At 38.7% G+C, this 20,212-nt stretch overlaps 1 protein-coding gene and 1 pseudogene across 1 annotated transcript in view; both read right to left on the bottom strand.

The window, feature by feature from the left end:
- The window catches only part of LOC139741730 (GTP-binding protein 2-like), a 54,855-nt gene extending 50,793 nt beyond the window's left edge, over positions 1-4,062 (bottom strand). The window contains exon 1 of the mRNA XM_071652314.1: positions 3,897-4,062. Coding sequence (XP_071508415.1) covers positions 3,897-3,986 — 90 coding nt within the window. The 5' untranslated portion in view covers positions 3,987-4,062. The remainder of the gene's footprint in view (positions 1-3,896) is intronic.
- Positions 4,063-12,960: 8,898 nt separating this feature from the next.
- Positions 12,961-20,212, bottom strand: part of LOC139741726 (uncharacterized) — a 64,578-nt pseudogene continuing 57,326 nt past the window's right edge.

Below are 20,212 nucleotides of genomic sequence, written 5' to 3'. Positions count from 1 at the left end.
AACATTTAGGGAGAAAAGTAATAAAAGACAGATTGTTGTTGCTTGTCTAAATATATGGCTGAAGTTGGACAAGTACCGGGTACCTCAAAATCCAATGTTAAAGCAATTTATCATTGCCTACATTTGAAAGTTTTTAAATAATGTGCTTGAAACAAACATCATTTGTAAACAAATAATTAGCTTGTGATATACATATTGTACAATGTTTGAGCATCAAAGCTTGTAACCTTTTATACCATTTTCTCTCCAGAGCTCTTTAACTCTTTGTGTGCTTTGATTGGTGATTGGGCCAGAAAACTCCAGAGCATTGTATACACTGTCCAAAGTCTGTGGCACAGAAAGCCTAGGGTTAAGGGTGTGTCGCCAATACTTATGCCCGAAACATTAAGTTAACACTACCAACAAATTTGATGGGATAAACTAATAAAATCATGGTACAGGTTACATATCCATACAATATCTTTATCAAATGCACACAGTACGATTTTCCCTGTTTTAATTTACAATTTTCAAACTATGTTTTCTTTTTCTGATGATAACTCAATTTCCACATTCTATTCACAAGTTACATTATCCAGTGGCGGATCCAGCGGGGGCGCACCAGGCGCGCACCCCCTCTTTATTTTTTTAAATTTAAAACAAAGGAAATAAAATGAACAATGGGGGGGCACGTGCACCCCCTTTAATTTTGCAAAGAAGCCTCCCCTTTACAGAATCCCTGGATCTGCCCCTGCCCCTGATTACCCATATGTACATATCACAACTTTACACAACTTCAGCATGAGTTTTATCTAAAATTGTTGTTTAAAAGTATGCTAATTAAGGCTCCTTTGGATCATGCATCATCACAATAAAGTAATCATCTATCCCTCATGTCTATACAGCAGTTATCGCACTTCAAAAATGTGCACACGACTTGCACTTAACTCTGCACACATATTTATGCTAAATTCTATGACTGTTTCATATTTTTCATGTTCTCTCTATGTTACTTTCAAATTAGTTTTCAAAAGCATCAAGATTGCTGCTTGTAGACCATAAGACCTGCTTTGAAGTGCATATTAGCAGTGGCGGATCCAAGCAAGGGTGCAAGGGGCATGTGCCCCCCCCCCCCTTCAATTTGTTTTTTTTAATTTAAATTCATGTCTTTACTATCATTCTCTTTTGTTTTGTTTTTTACTCCTCAAATTTCCTTTCATGTAGTGCAGGTAGGCAGGGATGCAAGGGGCGCCCACCCCTCTTTAATCTTTCAAATTAATGATTTTATCATCATTCTGTTTTTACTTGTCATATTGCCTTTGATATAGCACAGGTTTTCATACATTTTCTGCAGGGGCACTTTGCCGCCCTTGCCATGATTTAGCTTTTCTTTTCCTTTTTTCTGATTGCGTATTACACATGTATTGTGTACAACCTGAACTCTTCTGGACCCAAGCAATATTAGAACAGTGTGAGAACGATGTATTTACACATTGTACGACCAATACGTGCTTGGTATGCTCTTACTACGATCATCGGACATTACAATGTTGTTATACGCCAAAAGAGCTCTATACCCTCTACAATGATAAAACTACGGTGTAAGTGCAATCTGGCCGATGTTATCTAATCTATGAACGTTGAGGCCCTATGTTGGATACGACCTCTGCCGTATAATCATGCTGTTTCCCCGTCAAGAGAGCTGAAAAGTGCCCAATGTGCCCACAAAAACCCCAATTGGACTGCCAATCAAAGACGGTGTAATCTGGTACAAAGGAATCATAACGAGTCTTTGTTCCATAAATGGATAAATTGCAAACTTTGACTTATTATCTCAAAATTTGTTTTTGATATCCTTCCTTTTGTACCTTGTCTTCTTTCTGTCTATAATTTGCTTGAAAGAACTCGACCAAGTTCTCTTCTTCTTGTTCTGTTTAATAAGACAACTATTTGTTATAGACTCTATTGTAGTTAAGTGGCTTTCTTGGCGATCTGCTTTGGTTTTCTCATCCCCTCGGTAGTGTCTTACTTGATACCCTGTTTCTGAACATTCCATCTGCTACTTTTTCAGGCTCACAGGTGTCGCAAGAACTTTTCCATCCTATTAGTCGACATTCGCCTCTCTTGAACTGCCTCTTGGCAGACATGTTTGGTCGGCAGTGAAACAAGGGTATTTTAATGGCTGCATCAGTGAAGGTGATCACTAAATTTTAGTGGTGAGAGTGGTATTCCGGAACAAGTACATGTAAGTCTGTATAAGTACAGGAACAGCATAGTTGAAATTGAAGCAGCGTTACTGACACCGAAACAACATTAACTAGAGTGAGAGAATGCAGGGTGCTGTGAGCGTTGTAAGAATCGGCCCAATTGCCATCAAGGGTGGAGCGCCTAGCTGAGTAAAAACGGTGTTACAGCAGGAAAGTTTGATCAGGGTAGAGTGGCGCAAAAGCAGGACCACATCGTTGTCTAATTTACGTACGGCTTTTGTTGCTGCTGATCTTACTTCCCTTAAAGAGACCTTACTAATGTTCATCCCCACACATTCACATATTGCCATTATGTCCTTAATCTTTGCCTTACAATCCAAACTGGGGAAATTCTGACCAGGACGATCGGCAGGTATTAGTGAAATGGGGGCTGAAGTTCATCATTCAAAGTTTGTATTTCTACACGTACATATGTATTGTTACTAAAAAATAAATGCTACTGTATTTGTTTCCTTTTTTTACAAACAATCCAGGCCTTTGATTAAATATAACAATGTTTAAGTTTGTGTTTTTCTTCTAAAAAGTGCTCTCAAATGCAACTTTGAACATGATTTTTTTTAAAAGACCAAATCGTAAGGGGGTATCCCCCCCCCCCCCTTCCTGTGTTCGGTCACTTTTTTTTTCTTTGTTGTCACAGGGATGCTGCTACAACAGTGTAGGATGCTTCCAATTTCAACTGATCCCTGGAAACTTTTGTCACTCTTCCGCGATCTGCATAGTCTGGGATAGATAGGGACAGGTCCAGATCATGATAGTGGAATAGGGGCCGAAGTTCATCATTCAAAGTTGGTATTTCTATATAGCACTGTAACTCAAATATGAAAGGTATTTCCTTTTCCTTTTAGTATTTAAGTTTAACAAACAAACAATCCTGGTCTTTTTATATGATTAAAATATGGGGCCTAATAATGTTTAAGTTAGTGTTTTTCCTCTAAGAGTGCTCCAAATGTAAAATGCAAATTTTGAACATGAGTTTTTAAAGTCCTTTGAATGAGAGGGGGTACTCCCCCTCCCATATCTTCCACTCATCCCCTACCCCAGTCTGTCACTTTAATTTTGCTTAATCTTCACAAGGCAAGGATGTTGTTGGGATGCTTCTGATTTAAAGCAATTCCTGTACGCTTTTGCTTCTCTTTCCCCATCTCAATCTAACATTACGACATAGAATTAATTTACACTTCTACTACTACTAGACTAGCACAGCTCAGGTTGGTAGATCTATGTGAGGTCACTGCAGTGCCACTGCACTGGTAATTTGATAATAAATAGATTCTATCCCTCGTTTGCTTTTGCGGCGAATACAATACTCAATAGGTTCTATAGGTCTAGTTTTAATTATAACTGATGATAACCAAACATTTATCGCTTGAAATGCCCTGACGTTTCTCATGGTTTTACGGTAGGCTGTGCTTCCCAGACCAGCCCTATAAATTTGCAGGTCTAGATCTAGTAGAAATCCAACGTTAGACAGACTATTGTAATTTGTATATTGATAGAGTTACCAATATATTCAATCTCATTACTATTGTTACATTGTCATGATTGTTAGATTGATCTCTGTTACCACCACCGGTGCAGTCTGTCTCAGTGTCTATATGGAGCCTATACTCAGTAGTCGATAGTCTACGTGAATGAAACGAACTGGCTTACTTCGGGCGGCAGATTGCTCATGGAGCAGGCTGAGACTTCTACTTTATCCTGACTGCACATGAAGTCCGATAAATTCCAGCTGATGTCCATAGTTCTACAATAAACAGCTCAATCACATGAAATGCAGAACTTTGACTACGTGGGCCTTCGCCCATAAAGTGGAGCTGGAGAACCCCGGAGCCAGAAATTCAGCTGTCCAACTGGGGTTTCTCGTCTTCGCGGGCTGGAGTTTGGCTGGCTAGATGTATGTTCACACACCTGTACCTACACACGTACACACTAGTACAGCATGCACGCACGCATAAGCAGCAGCAGGGTCTTCGTGTTTGTCGCGGCCGCCGAACAAGCGGGTACACTACGAGCTGGCTAAACGGGGTTTGCGAGGACTCCACTCAACAGAACACAACAATAAACAGCAGAATGACTGGTGCGATTCGCCGACAGGAGGCAGGAGGCGGGGCTTTGGCTAGCTCAGTGGTGTTATTGACTGGCGATTTCATCATTCTACTCATTATCTGTGATTGATCGAATTCGTAAACTACTGGCACTGCCCTTGTCAGAGCAGCTGTAGGTATAGTATCATGGTAGCATCAACTTTCTGTCTGTGGCGCAATAATGGGATTATACTAAATTCTAGTTCTACATGTTACGGTTCACAGTGTTCTTGCAATTATTTGCATCAGGCTTATAAATTGCGAGGTTCCAAACGCAACATGACATAACGATAACACCTGGGGCCCCGTTGTATGAAAGTTACAATTATGGTAACTTTGCCATCCAATGGTAACTTCCATGAAATTCTTGATTTTGATTGGCTGTTGAGTATTGTTGCCATGGTAGTTACCATTGGATGGCAAAGTAATCACAATAGTATACAAATATACTTGGACGTGAGAGTTTCTTTTTAAAACTATGGGCAGAGGGGGGCATTTCATGAAGCATTTTGTCCGACAAAGTTGTCGGACAAATCTGCGCTCAGCCAATCAGATGCAAGGATTTCAGTAGCTTCTAACAGTTTGACCAAAAAATATCTGACCAAACTGCTTCATGAAATGCCCCCCAGAAGAACTATTCACTGAGGGGCGCAGCCCCGAAGTGAATAGTTCTTTTGGAGGCGCCGAGGCCTAAGTTTTAACAACAAACTCGAAATTAGGCAAAGTATATTTGTTTTATATTTTAGATCAAAAATTCAAAAATTCAAAAAAAAAAAAAAAGGAAAATGAGGGAAATGCAAAGCCAGAAGTCGTAGACGCGGATGCGATGTTTTGAAGGGATCCTACACTGACCATAAGCGCGACGCAATGCACGGTACGGTGCGAAGCAATTTGCGCAATGTAACTGTCTTTATGACGTCACTAATTGCTTTGTTATAGGAAGTGGTACATTTTCGGAGTGACTGTACGAGCAGTGCGCATGGAAATTGATACATTTTTAGTTGTAGCGTCACAATTGTTTCTTTAGAAATCGTTATATTTCACAAACGGATAGTTCAAAGCTGCGCACAATTTCAGAATTGCTATGTGACATCATTTTGCAAATAGTACTTTATGGACTGTCAACTTTCTGAAATAGCTGAAAACACCTTTAATCACGTGAAACTCTTTCAACCAATCATCAGAGGATAAATTTTTGATCCAAAATATAATAACTTTTACGCAACGGGCCCCTGGTAGGGCCTATACTATGCCTTTATGGCAAAACGGAGGGTCGGCAAAAAAAGAGACAAAACAAGACAAGACAAAACAAGACAAAACAAAATACAAAAACAAAACAAAAACAAAAAAATCAATTTAAAGGGTCCAGAACTAAACATTGAGAACAAAGACGTCGATTCATTTTCAAGATGGGTGGGAGTGGGACATTTTCTATCATAGGGCCCGGGGCAAGGAGGTGAGCATGCTAGGGAGCGATGAGACCGAGCAGGGAAGGGTGTGCATGGGAGGGGGAAACCCCCCTCCGACGCGATTTTGCATTTTTAATCTTTTTTTTTTTTTCCTGTGGAAAAAAAAAAATTGAAAGTTGTCAATACAGAGATGGACAGAAGGGGGAGGATGTATAACTAAGTGGGAGGGGGATAACTCCTCCCCACCCGACACTGGGGAGACTTTGTATTTTTAGAAATGAAATCCAAAGATTTGGTGCATAGGACCTAATTTTTGGTAGAACGATTTGGAAAGGTGTTAACAAAAAACAAACACAAAAACTGGTAAGAAAAATTAACATGGAAGGACAATGCAAGCAGCTATTTTTTTTTAGAATCTATCACCTCTTTTTTCATGTCTGCGTCTTCGTTGAGATGGACAGAAAGGGAACTCGATGTGGGAGAGGGTCAGCTCCGACAATAAGGGAGCTTTTGCAGTTTAAGAATTGGAATTCAACGATCTGGTGAACACTTCTGGGGGACAGGAAAATTGTCAATAGCAAAATTGATGTTCAGGGCAATGCGAATGGCTATAATGCAGTACACTGTATTTGTCACCTCTCTTTTTTCCGTATGTGTGTCTTCACTGTGAACTAATAAGTCAATGGAGATTGACCAAAGGGAGAGCGTGTGGGAGGGGAGGATCCCTTCCGACAGATTGTAGGAATTGGATGCTCTCGTTTTACTTTGGAAACAAGTCTAAAACCCACGAGCGTAGCGAGTGGGTTTAAACAGTTCCGAAGGTAAAGGTATAGGGCCTACTGTTTACCATTGGGAGCAGTGATTTAAAAAATGTTACAGTGTATCACATTTGACGCATATCAGGTCAGTTGTATCACAAAACATCCTACCATATAAGAACTTGGCAATAATTAAAGCCTAGAATATAGGGAGATAGTACTATTTTTCTCAATAAACCACAACTGTAGATGGTTCATCTTTAAGCAATTTTATCATAACAATTGTTCACATATTGTATATTCAACAATACTTAACATCAATTATACTGATTGACATTTTTACATTGGTTGTTTTTCTCCCTAACTCACATTATAGAACTATTTTGAAGCACTCGAGGTGGGTTTTTGTTTCATCTGTAAATGATAAATAATGCCTTTAAACTCATGCATCCAATTTTCACCGATTCACTCTGTCCTGCTTATCATTTTGTATAACAATTCTCTGAAGCTGAAGCTGAAACTCGGAAGTCCATGTGGTAATTAGGGCAAAATATGAAAATGTAACTCATCGTGGACTGAATAAACAATCTCTTTTGGGGTTCTTCAGCTCAAACTCTGTCCAAGGGTTCGCAAAGCCATACTATGAGTTCTTTTCACTCAAAAAATCACCCATTTTCTGTACATGCACCCAATCAAATATAGTCCCTTCAAATTCCATGAGAAAAGCTTTCATCTTCCAACCAAAATGCAGTTTGTAGAGAAATTTATACTCAATATCTGCAGCTCTTCAGTTTTTTGCCAAACTGCATTTCTGATTTTTAATTAATTTTTTTTCTTCATTTATTTGAGTATCTTTGGTACGATTTTGTGAAGCAGTCAGGAACAGTCCATTATATTTACAGGTGTGAGCCCTATAGCATAATGATACCTGGTGTGAAATGTATCCCAAGTTGCCTTGAGAAAAACTCACCAATATCCCCGATTGAAGCCATTTACAAGATCACACAGACACATATGCACAAATGTATGTAGACATAAACACCAACAACAGGCAAGGCAAATAAGCACTTGAAAAGAAAGAAAGAAGGAAAAACAAAAACATGCTCAGATGCATTGAAAAGGGAGTTTATCTGTTGCAGCATTGTATCAAACTGGCTTACAACTGACCTTGTGTCATTTGGCAACCCAACATTCTGACAAAGTTATGGTTTAAAGAGAAAGAAGCATCAAAACTGGGAAAGGCAGTTGAGATTGTGACTAAGAACAAACAAATAAAAAAAAAGAGAAGAAGAAAGATTACACTTAGATTGGAATATGACTCACCTGAGTTCGGGACAGTAGAATCCATAAGGAGTAGGCCTACATACAATGTAACTGATGCATCAGGTAATGTTAGATATGTGAAAACTTTGCGATCCACAAGAATAACTTACTGCCACTGGAATGATGTACCGTATAAATAATATACATCAGTGAGGGCATTAGGAATAGTTTCCCACACAGGGTACATCTGGAACAGTCTTATCACTCCCAAGGTGAATTATAGCCGTGGGTGTTTGGACTGTTTCAAAGGTGCCGAGTGCAAGCAAGTATACTAATGTCCAAATGAAGTGATGTGTATTATTTTAGTTTATGGTAATTTATAAAACAATGAAGCAGATCTTTGTTGTTGGAAAAATCACCCTCATCACAAGTAAATAAAACAATGAAATTTCACCCAGTCACCATCACAATGTGAAAGTGCTAATGACTGGTCACTAAACTGGTCAAAAGCAAAATTATGCGTTGGGCAAAATAAATGCCTGGTCACATGTACGCTCTCAACCAACCATTTGATTAGGATCTGCTTTCATCATTCTATAATACTAATTATCCTACACTCTGGGTTGTCTTTTCATATCTATAGGGAAGCAGATTACAAAAGCAGTATGACAGCCATTATTTGCATAACAATTGGATAGGGAGTAGCAATTGAGATGACGGGTGGTCTCAAATAGAGATTGGCCTTTATGTTATGGGTACTTAACATGTCTTCACTTCCAGTAACTATCAAAACTGGTAATTGACCAAACATCTGACATAGCTTGTTTTGATACAACATGTGTGTGTGTGTGTGTGTGTGTGTGTGTGTGTGCGTGTGTACTTACCCATGGTGGAAAACGAGGACACACATACGAACTTTACATTTAAACCCAGGACACACAGAGAACCGAGGACATCCTTGGTACGCAGACCATTCCAAACGGTCTGCTTTTGCATGCTTTTGCATGTAGGGGTACATGTTTGTAGGTCCTCGATTAGCATTATTGTAATAAGTCCTCGGTTGGATGGTAATATATGTTCAGTCCTACTGACACACAGGTCCACGGTTATGTGGTAAAATTCTATGTATGTGTGTGTGTGTGTGTTTTAAATGGAGTGCATGTTGAGAACCAGGAAAAGGGGTTACCACAGACAACACAGATATCAAATACTTACAAACATCGACATAAAGCACAATGAAAAGTTTTGTACTAGCTAAAATATACTGCATCAATAAGACAATTATTGGTTTTGAAACTCTTGTTTATAATACTTCAGGCAATAAATATATTCACAAGTTATCAACATCATTTGCATGTGATATGTACAAAATACTGAATAAAATATTTAAAGATACACATTTGTACACATGGAAGATTGATTAATGTATTAAAGCTCATATATACCAGTATGTCAAATATAAATGCCTACTTGAAATGTGTGGCTATATTTCTATTTATCAAATTTACTCGTGGGTAAGTTATCACTTCACCCATCACAAACTCCTGATCTATGAATTCATTGGTCCATCATTTTAACTACATCAAAGTCAGATGTATAAAATACCTTGATTGAAAGGCATCAGTGGACTATCATAAGTAAAGATGTAAAAATAGTTGCTTTGCTTTTACAAACATTGTGTGAATTAAGAGATAATATACCTGGTACGTCCCCCCCCCCCCCCCCCCCAATCGTTGAACCATGACATATTCTGATGGAACTTTTTCAGTCATTGCCACTTCATATTGTGTATGATCTGTAAAAGAGAAAGGAAAGATGCTCAAAAACTGATACAATCTCTTTGTATACTCAAGTGTTCCTAGGATGCCAATCATCAGCCTCCTAAACCCTTCTGAGATCATTGGTTCAAAATTCCATTTTACATATTAAACAATGTACAATGTACTTGCCAGTGATAATGGCAAGAGTCAAACCCCTCGAACATATATGCATACATGGCTCCGATGTACATGGACCACTTTTTCTTTGTATACGTGTAATTGTAGTTCCCAGTGAAACATACAGCATAAAAACAGACGGTGTTCTCTATAGTTTCTGCTCTATTTAAACACACCCTGAGAACAGCACAGTATTTTTTCACATATTATGGTTCCAGAACAAAGTCTGCATTTTTACACAGTCAAACAGTCGATCTCAGCACATTGCTCATGTAGATTATGGGGAGGCTAATTTACAGGATGGAATGCTTAATGCATTATGAGACTAAATTAGAATGCACAAAACAGATTGCACAATACAAAATATGAATTTATCGCAATCTAAATTTTGCAAACATGCAATTTAGGTTTCAGTGCATGGCCATGTACTTCAATTCACAGTAATACTATTTCATGACACTGTGACTATGAATTTAATTAGAAAAGATGTTAATAATCATGACACTGAACTCGCGCAAAAGCTACAGACTGCACAATTTTGTAGCATTGCATTAAGTTTTCCGATGTTACATTAACAATTCAAATATATACCACAAGTATGGAATGTTTCAAGTATGAAGATGAATACTTAATGAGAAAAAGAACAGATACTTCAATCAAATGATGTGGCATGTCAGACAATGGATTTCTGCCTGCCACATGTCAAAAACAAAACTAAACAAGAAAAACAACCCTAATGTGTTAAATAAATGTTCCAACATATTTTCAATTGTGGAATGAAATGCATTTTGCATTTTGTACAAAGGAGCAAGGCAGATGATGACATTTGATCTTCTTCCCATATATGAAATCCACATACATTTGCAAATAATTGCATTGGAAGACAGAACAAGATAATAAATTAGCAGCTGTAAACTTTTCACAAACCCTCTAACCCTATGGCCCAAATTTTTTCCTACCAAATCATTGTGCAGTTATACATTTATATGTATATCTAGTTTCATTGAATTCATGCATTGAGTAATCTCATAGGTATGGAGAAAAAGGGAAGTTTCAGCATTAAAAGTAGAATTTTAGCACTTTAACCTGACTTTTGACCCTTTACAACCAAAATTATATCTTACGAAAAAGAAAAAAAATAAGGTGTCAATTTCATCGTATCTGACCTCTGATTACACAGCAAAAATAACTTCATATCTTATATAGCTCATTTTCTTGAATGTACATTGTAATTCTATTTACTGTTTCTGCATTACACACACTGGTGACAATGAATAAAGATAGAAGCGCTAATTTGTCATGAGCATTCACCAGAGAAATGAAAGATGTGGACACTTTTTGTGCGTGAGGTGATATCATTCCATTTTTTTTTCTTGGCCAGGAGTGTTCCCAATCATATTGTTTTCCTTTCTTTCAATCAATTTTGGAAACATCCATACAAATAATATAAAGGTGCATGAATAATTCAGATTCTCTAATTGGCTTTTACTTTTGATTTGCTGGATGAATCTTTCAATGAAATGTTGCATATGTGGAAAGTCTACAAAGGTCTGTTCTGATAGGTTGCAATAACACATAGCTTTCCCATTAAACAAGGTAAAAAAACCTACAAAAAGATAAAGAAAAGGTCAACACACAATAATAATGATAACAGCTAATATTCATTTAGTGCCTCTTCCACTGGACAATAACAAGTCCCCCCCCCCCCCCCCCCAAAAAAAAAGGGCATCCATACAAGACTTCAGAGAGTTATTCTTCAAGTTTGTGACAATGTGGGCTGTAGTTTATAAAGCTTTACAACAGCAAAGAATACAGACAGGTTTCAAATCCCAGCACCTTTCATGCTGCCATTATCATTAAAAACAACAACAAAAACAAAAACAGCCAGTGCACAAAGTTTACATCATCTCTGAATCAGAGAGACAGAGTCTGCTAGACCTTTTGTACTGCAGGCTTGTCAAGCAGAAATGTCTATATTCTATGATTATATCAATGATAAGCTGTCAATGCTTTAAAAAAAAAGTATCTATATGTCAGTAAATACTTTCCTCATTAAAAGTGTCTACAGTCATGCACAAAGTATACCAAAATAAATTATTAGAATTAAATGCTGCAGGCATTCTCAAACTACAAACAACTGTCCAACTCACAGCTGTGTCCGAGGATCTGTACTACTACACATCATAGTGGGAAATACAGACAGAAAACAAATACATGAACTTCACTAGACATAGGTTGATCTGTTAGCAATAAAGCTAGTATGATGATTATTGTGTGCAAGTCTCAGCCTCTTTCTCTTACACAAATGGAAGAACACACTTTATTCACACAAGCTGAAAAGTAAAGAGATTTGATTGTGCATAAAATGACATACTACTGAATATGTTCGCATGTATATTACGTTCGAAACCTATTATCATTGTTACGTCTGAAATCAGCTTTCTTGGAAATATAGAGAAAGGTAAGAGAATAGGAATACATGTATTTTTTAAAGTATGAACCTAAACAACAATCTATGTTTACAAATTAAAATAGATATTCAGACAGATCATCAATTTGATTTTGAATGCAATTGGTGCTAAAAATTTGCGCTTGAGGTACTTGAGTTATGGCATTTCTGTAATACTGATGTGTTGAGCATATGGAAATCTTGAGCAAGTCAAAAGTAACGACAACGGCTATTAGTAAATGGCATGACCAGAATCAATGCTGGAAGAGGCCGACATGAAATCAATGGGACAGACATTGACTTTGACAGGTTTAAAACTGAAAGTGCAGAGCAGACTCCTTAAATGGGAGTCATGCACAAGGCAAACATTCAAAAGTGACAATGGGTAGGAGACAACGGAACAATAGAGCAATGCCAGAACAAGGGGAGAAATCAATCCTGAGGAATTGTGGAAGACTATTATAAGGACGCTAGAACTGCTGTATGGTAACATGAGATGCACTCATCAGAATCGGAATTATAATTGTCTATATAAATTCAACACAAAAATAACACAAAAGTGGCTTGTAGAGGTACTGGTAGGCACTTGAAATCCAACACAAAAATAACACAGAGGTGGCCTGTAGAGGTACCGGTAGGCACTTGTAACATGCAGGTCCTGTAACATGTAAAGTGCTCAGTGAGGAATCATTCATGGAGTGATTCAGAGACAAGATGTCTTGGAACGCTGGTGGTCACTAGGACCTGCCACTTGAAGAGATAGAATCACACACCAGTATCAAGATAAGCACGAGGGAGTTACTGATCTATGTCATCATAAATGATTATCTCCTCTAGCTGAAGTCATGTTGCGATCTCTCCTTGGAGGAGAACTGTAGAGAGTTTTTGAATCATTCAGCTGTTGGTGTAGGTGGGCCACAGTACTCTGGTACCTGTGATCAGGAAAGGGAATGGTGAGTGGAAGTGTAGTAATAATGCCAAAATATTCATGGCAGAATGACGAGAGGTAAAAGTACAGAGTAGCTCCCACTGAAGTTCTATAGATGAGGTTCCAAGAATGTCATAAAACCACAGCTCAAATTGCTGATGGGCAAAAACTGCATATGGGGGGCCCAATACACATGGGCAAGCGTGTACGGGTTACATCCCACGTCTCATCATTGTGTGCGATTTTATCAGGCCAGCCAGGCAACCGAGTATGTTGTACATGTACACGCACAGGAGCTTTGCGCTTAACCCTAACTTACCTGGGCTATTTAGCGAGCTTGAATTCCTGGGGGGGGGGGGGGGGGCATTATGGCCCCCCTCCAGATCTCGGCCGTTGATCGTGCGATCGCCACAAAATTTTGCATGAACATAAAGCCGGATGTAATCTACAAGACTGTTAAGTTAAATTTTTGTCTGTAATTGGCTTATAAAAGCTTATGGAATGCTGATTTTTGGTGTAAATATTCCTAGTGACATTCCAAACATTTGTGCGTAAAAAAAAATCAGTATCAAAATTAATTTCTTATGTTTTTTATTGTTTTATCAATTTTTTATGTATTTCATAATTTTTTCGAACATTTGTTTTTGTTGTTTTTTTCAGCAGAATTTGTCATACACATTTTTTGAAGCATAATTATACTAAAATAAATTGATTTCAGCCATTAGAATAAAAAAGATGAATCTTTGTATGAACTAATCGAAAAAACACAATTTGTATTGACTTTGTACACAAAATCACGTTTTTGAGCAATTTTGGGGTTGACGAAAATTTTTTGAAGGGCCGTGGCTTCGGAACGGTATGCCCGGGCGCGACAAATTTGGTCTCCAAAGTTGCGCGAGACTTGAAAGTGAAAAGTCAGTGAGAGGCGCGGTCAAAAAATTTTGCGCGCCGGAATGGTTGCGGAATTCGTCGAGGGGGGGGGGGGGCCATTATGCCCCCCCCCCCCCCCAAGTAAGTTAGGGTTAATACAGACGTGATTTGTTTTTGCCCCTCAGGCAATGCATCTTTGGACATCACAGAATCTCATCTGTATGAGATACTTGACCTCTCTCAAAGAAGAAAAACTACAAACAAAAAAAGTTTGTAATTTGTGAGATGTATCTAAGTATCCCTCCATAGTATTGTAGCACATGTATTGTACAAGTTAGTTGATGCACAATTCACAAATATTTTCATAGCAACTTATGCATCTTCACACTGTAATGCATCCAAAAAGGTAACTACCCAACTTCATAATTGATGAACCAATAACTAAGATAGCACTGTGTAACATATCAATCATTTAGAAAATTAATAACTCTATGATATTCAAGAAGAAGCAAACATACATTTCCTTATCTGCCATACAAGAATTGTTATTGGACTCAAAGCATAAAATCATGAAATGGGGCAAGTTTCCTATGTGACAATGTCAGAAGTGGAACCTAAAATGTACAGCAGGAATACCTGAAAGCAAGTGCTAATAGATCTTAGTAAGTTCCAAGCATGTCTCGACTACGTTATTTGGGATTACCTGTTGTACTTTTTCTTCAATGCGCTGGCGTTCTCTCTCCAGCTCCTGTGAACATAAACAAATCTCATACTTGATCTACATCCCCAAATGCTCAAAGTGTGGTGCTTTATGACCAGTAACATAACAAACTATACTCTAGGATAGAGTGACAGTCAGTGAAAGAGCAATAACTACAAACTTTTTAATACAGATCACCTACTTATTGCATCTTCTTGCTTCTGTCTTTAAAAAACAAAACAAAACAAAACAAAACAAAATGGGAAGAATGAAAATGGAACAAACAACACAGAGTTCAGGGAACCATGATCTAAATTTTGCAGATTTACTCATTCCCTCTACATGATATCTCCAGGCAAGACAGACTGTTATGTATCATCTTCTGATGACAAATATATCCTCAGTCATATATGTTAACTGGAAAAATCACACAAGAATTATCTGAGATTACAGCTGAAAGTCTGACAATGATTATGACAATAAGCAATTGATAGCATATGATGGCCTGCCGCCTTTGGCTCATCCTTTCAAATATGCTCCAAATTTCATTGAATCTGTTAAATTGGAATCAAATATATCAAAATCCAATGAAATCAAAGTAATTTGATCAGTCTATTGGAGTAACACATGTCACACATTCATGGCAGACATCTGATGAATATCAACTCTCCATTAGGTACGAATACATAACAAGGCATACCTTAAGCCTGTCAAAGGGTGCTTTGGGTGATGGTGGTGATGGAGGGGGAAGCCGATCAGGTTCTCTCAGTGCCTCAAATGAGCTCTCCACTATCCTTGTACCCTGTGCAGAGACCAAGATCACATAAAATATTCATGCTCTTGACACCCAGGTCATATTGAATGCTTATTAAATTTGTTACAACAGTATCTACAAAAGGAGAGATACCGGGAAGCTATGATTCTAATTTTGCATTTACTTCTCTTTATATACACATAATCACATACGTACACCTGGGGAAAGTTTGATTATAGTCTCTGAGGTGTTTCCATGGTGTATGGTTGTTGTGTGCCATAACCCTTTTAGTAATGAAACTTCTATCTTCTGGCAGGAGAAAAAAAAAAAAAAAAATGTCCCCATGTATAATCATATACTCACTGCTCTGATGTGGTCTTCCATGTTTTCTACTTGCTTCTCCAATGACTTCACTGTGTGAGCCCGTTCCAGGTTTTGCAGATGTAAATCTAAAATAAAAAATAATAACAGCAGAGGAGATAGTATGCAGAAGTGTTATCATAATCTCCATGGAAACAATAATTTCTATTCAATGTATCCCATCACAATGCAAATCTAGCAAAGATGTCTGTGTGATTCAATTTATTACACATTTTCAGAGACTCCAACCCGAAGCACCTTCTGATCTGGAGATTCTCCCGCCTGAAACCCCTACCAAACGGGAGACTCCAAGTTGATGTGTGCGAAGCACAAAGTTCCTAGGGTTCTAGATGTTCCCTGGTGCTATCTAAGGCTTATTTTTTCAACATACGATAGCAATAAGTAAGAAATCCTTTCCACCGGGAGACACAGAGCCAGGGCGGGAGAAATCAAATCTCAGGCGGGAGAACGGGAGATTTTGCAAAAATGGGCTTTCGGCGGAGATCTCCCGTCGAGAACGGGAGAGTTGGAGTCTCTGAATTTTGTGCTCTATTTGCTGATTGGCATGGACATCTTGAAAGAGATGGCCAAATAAGGGTTACCTACACTCCAAATCCCTATTCTATCATTATGATCGTCCTGTTAGACTAAGTCATTGTTTTCCTAGAATGAACTATCTATCTAATTTACGTAATGTCAACATTAGGGGATGAAGTATATACTGATAAAGGAAAAAGTAAATCATAACCAAGTGCCTGGGTTAAGTAGAACATTTGGCCAGAGTGCAGCTGCCTATTTGTACAATGCTGCAGCTGGAAATGTAAAAGGTGATGTGAACTAAAAGGAGGTGATGAAGGAAAAAGTGATAACATATGTTGCCAACCACTGAACATTATGCAAATGTCATTGGAAATAACGGGTAGAAGTGGGGTGAAATTTTACATTGCAAAATTGAGTAATTCACACCTCATGGTATAGAACGGTGGAAATATATACTCTGTTTCACCAATTCCACTATACATCTTCATGAAATCTTAGCCAAAGAAATATGAAATGCAGTTTCACTACATCTTTCTTATTCTAAGCTGTTGACATATACCAAAGTACCTCCTTAAGTGTCCTTTTTTTACTGCAAGAAATTGGCTCACTTTAGGAAGAGTTGATTACACTGGTTAGTTCATGCCTGATGGAAGATAGTCTCACGGTACCATTCTATGAAACTATTGAGTGCCACAGAGTAATATACCCCCCCCCAAAAAAAAAAAAAAAAAAAAAAATATCCAGAAAAGTAACCTTGGAACAAAAATGTTTCAAGACAGGACTCAAATATTTTGGGAAAATGCATTCCACATAATGCATATGGGTTTCAATGAGCTCCATAGATATGGGGCACGTACAGCAATGCTCTTGCACCACAAGATGAGTGAACACTATGCCAGTGCCAGCAGATCTGTCATACTTTGTTAACCCATTCCTCCCGCAATTCTCAGACAGCCTTCAATTCCCTAAAACAAGATTTTCTTCGCAGGTCGACGGAGAATGGACAGGTTGGTAATCCGCCTGAGTGAAAGCAGTCAAGTGGTACATGTATCCCCTTTGCACAGTCAACTACATGTGCCATCGAACAATGAAAATATTGATCGATCACTAGATATGAATAGAGCGTGCACTGACGGGCTCAAAAACTCTTTTGTTCTACACAAAGTAGGCACCTGAATGGGGTCAGCGAAAACGAATTTCTACTGAGCTCAGCCGTGATTGCTATGTACATCTTCATACGAGTTCTACATCAAAACACGCTCACACTACATTGGAAAAAAGGCAAATAATACTGTGATACACATGGTTTTCATACTGAAAGAAAACTGATATTGAGATAAAAAACTCTAATCTTTCTATCAAGGCCATTTTACTGGGCAGCATACCACGAATAAACATGAATTTAGGCCACAAATGCAGCCACTCTTGTCCACATTTTGGGAACCTGGTGTACCAGGTTCTGGTATATCAGTTGACGCCATGAGAACCTGGTATACCAGGTTCCAATAAGGAAGGAGTTAACATACTTGCTCTGATTCTGTGAAACATCTTCTTTACCTTCCTTCTCTCTCTGGAGACCTCGTAAGATGTCTTCTGTTACATCTAGCTTGGTTTCGTATGCCACTCTATTGGCAAGTTGCTGTCTCTTTATGTCGTCAACCTCAGATCGGCTGCGGTTCAAGTTCTCAGCAAGCCTGAGTCGCTTGTCGGCCTGTCTGCGGACTTCCTCTTGGAGCCAGTACAGTTTGCTCTAGAGAAGGGATGAGAAAGTTTGGTTTATTCCATTTTGAGACTGCTATTAAATAACACACTGTAGTGAAAACTGAAATTTGAATAATTTGAACTAAAGTCTCTTTTGAATCTGAAATCTTGAAGTATGAGTCCTTGTCCAGTAGTAAGCTTTGACAAGGCAATATATCCTCATTGTCTAGCATATCCAAGGAGAATTAAAGCTGTTGGTCATGTGTGAAGGAAAGTCAGACCCTATGGAAGCAAAAGAACCCACTTCACTTCTCTCATGGAAAAATCCCAATGTAGTGGTCAAACACACAACAAGGAAAAGTAGAAATTATGCGGTGCGTAATATATGTCCCCGCCGGAAGTAGCATTTTGTAGCAAAATGTGCAATATAGGTAAAAAATCAAGGTCAAAGGTCAAAGAAGTCAAAGGTCAAAATTCTGTGTAAAAGTTTTGAAGCCCTCACCTAGTGCCATCACATAAAGCAAACGGAATCGAAATCGGGTTAGAAATGGCGAAGGAGTAGCATTTTGTAGCAAAATGTAGAATATAGGTCAAAAATCAAGGTCAAAGGTCAAAGAAGGCAAAGGTCAAAATTCTGTGTAGAAGTTTTGAAGCCCTCACCTAGTGCCATCACATAAAGCAAACGGAATCGAAATCGGGTTAGAAATGGCGAAGGAGTAGCATTTTGTAGCAAAATGTACAATATAGGTCAAAAATCAAGGTCAAAGGTCAAAGAAGTCAAAGGTCAAAATTCTGGGTAGAAGTTTTGAAGCCCTCACCTAGTGCCATCATATAAAGCAAACGGAATCGAAATCGGGTTAGAAATGGCGAAGGAGTAGCATTTTGTAGCAAAATGTACAATATAGGTCAACGGTCAAGGTCAAAGGTCACGACTGAAATTCTGTGTAGAAGTTTCAAAGCTCCCATGTAGTGCTATCATATAAAGCAAACAGAATCAAAATTGGCTCATAAATGACAGAGAAGTAGCAAATTGAAGATTTTGATCACACACGGACGCACACACGGACACACGGACGGACACACGGACGGACGCACGGACGGACGGACACATGGACACACACACGTACGGAGCCCGTTTCATAGTCCCCTGCTCGAACTCGTTCGGCGGGGACAAAAACCAGATGATAAAGTAATGTGGTGAGGCCTGTGTGTCACAAGTCATTAAGCTGACATTTTTGCTGCCCTGGCAGACTAGGAGATTGCCAAAGAATTGATAATAACGATAATAAAAAGATGGGAGAGAGGGGACAGTACAGTCTCTGAGGTGACAAAAGAAAGAAAGAGAGAAGAGAATGCGTGCTCATTTCGCGTTAAGACTGTATGGACTGCCAGAGATCAGCAAAACAAACAGCTGTCTTTATAGATGACAAAACAATGAATTTGCTGCGCGCACCGTGTGACACTGAAGGGAAAGTGCGTTGCACTATGTACTATCAAGTGACCTAGTTCTTCTCAGGTGATGTGATGGGCAAAACTACGCTTTATCACGTGATCAGCTCTTGACCAATCCTATAGCAAGTTTCTTAGTATGTGGAATATAAAATCGTCTACACTACACACAATTCAGCAATTTCCATCATTTGCTTAGATTTGACCACAATATGAGTCACTTAGTAAAATTTACATTGAAGCAAATTATAAGCCACCAGGAGCAAGTTAACCCTAAACGGGTCGGGGTGGGGGTGGGGGGCGGAATCCACCCCCTCTCCGGTTTTAGCATAACCAAAATAGCCCGGCCTGATTAGGGTTAAGGAATAAGCATCAGTGAAAAGCAAGTTAAGACTAGTACAGGGGAAACTAGAAATATCGCTTAAGGTGATTAATACCCCCGCCCCGTGACGACAGTCTTACCCAAGGAATGATCTTTCCTTGATCTTCTGCCATTTAAATGCCGTTACCATGGCAACGCAGCTTCCGACACGTCCGAAAAATATGTCTTGCACATCTTCCCACCAAGACTATTGTGTGTGCCACATTTCATAAGCTTTTGTCAAAAACTGAGGAAGTAGTTCAATCCACAAGATCTTTCCTTGATCTTCCACCATTAATATGCTGTTACCATGGCAACGCAGCTTCCGACATGTCCAAAAAAATGTCTCGCACATCTTCCCACCAAGACCAATGTGTGTGCCACATTTCATGAGCTTCAGTCG

The sequence above is a fragment of the Diadema antillarum genome, unplaced genomic scaffold, assembly GCF_040938485.1.
Source record: "Diadema antillarum isolate AM-2024a unplaced genomic scaffold, OU_Dant_1.0 seq00000947_RagTag, whole genome shotgun sequence".
Classification (NCBI taxonomy): Eukaryota; Metazoa; Echinodermata; class Echinoidea; order Diadematoida; family Diadematidae; genus Diadema; species Diadema antillarum.
Note: the sequence above shows the minus strand (reverse complement) of the source record. Positions and strands in the feature narration are given on the sequence as shown.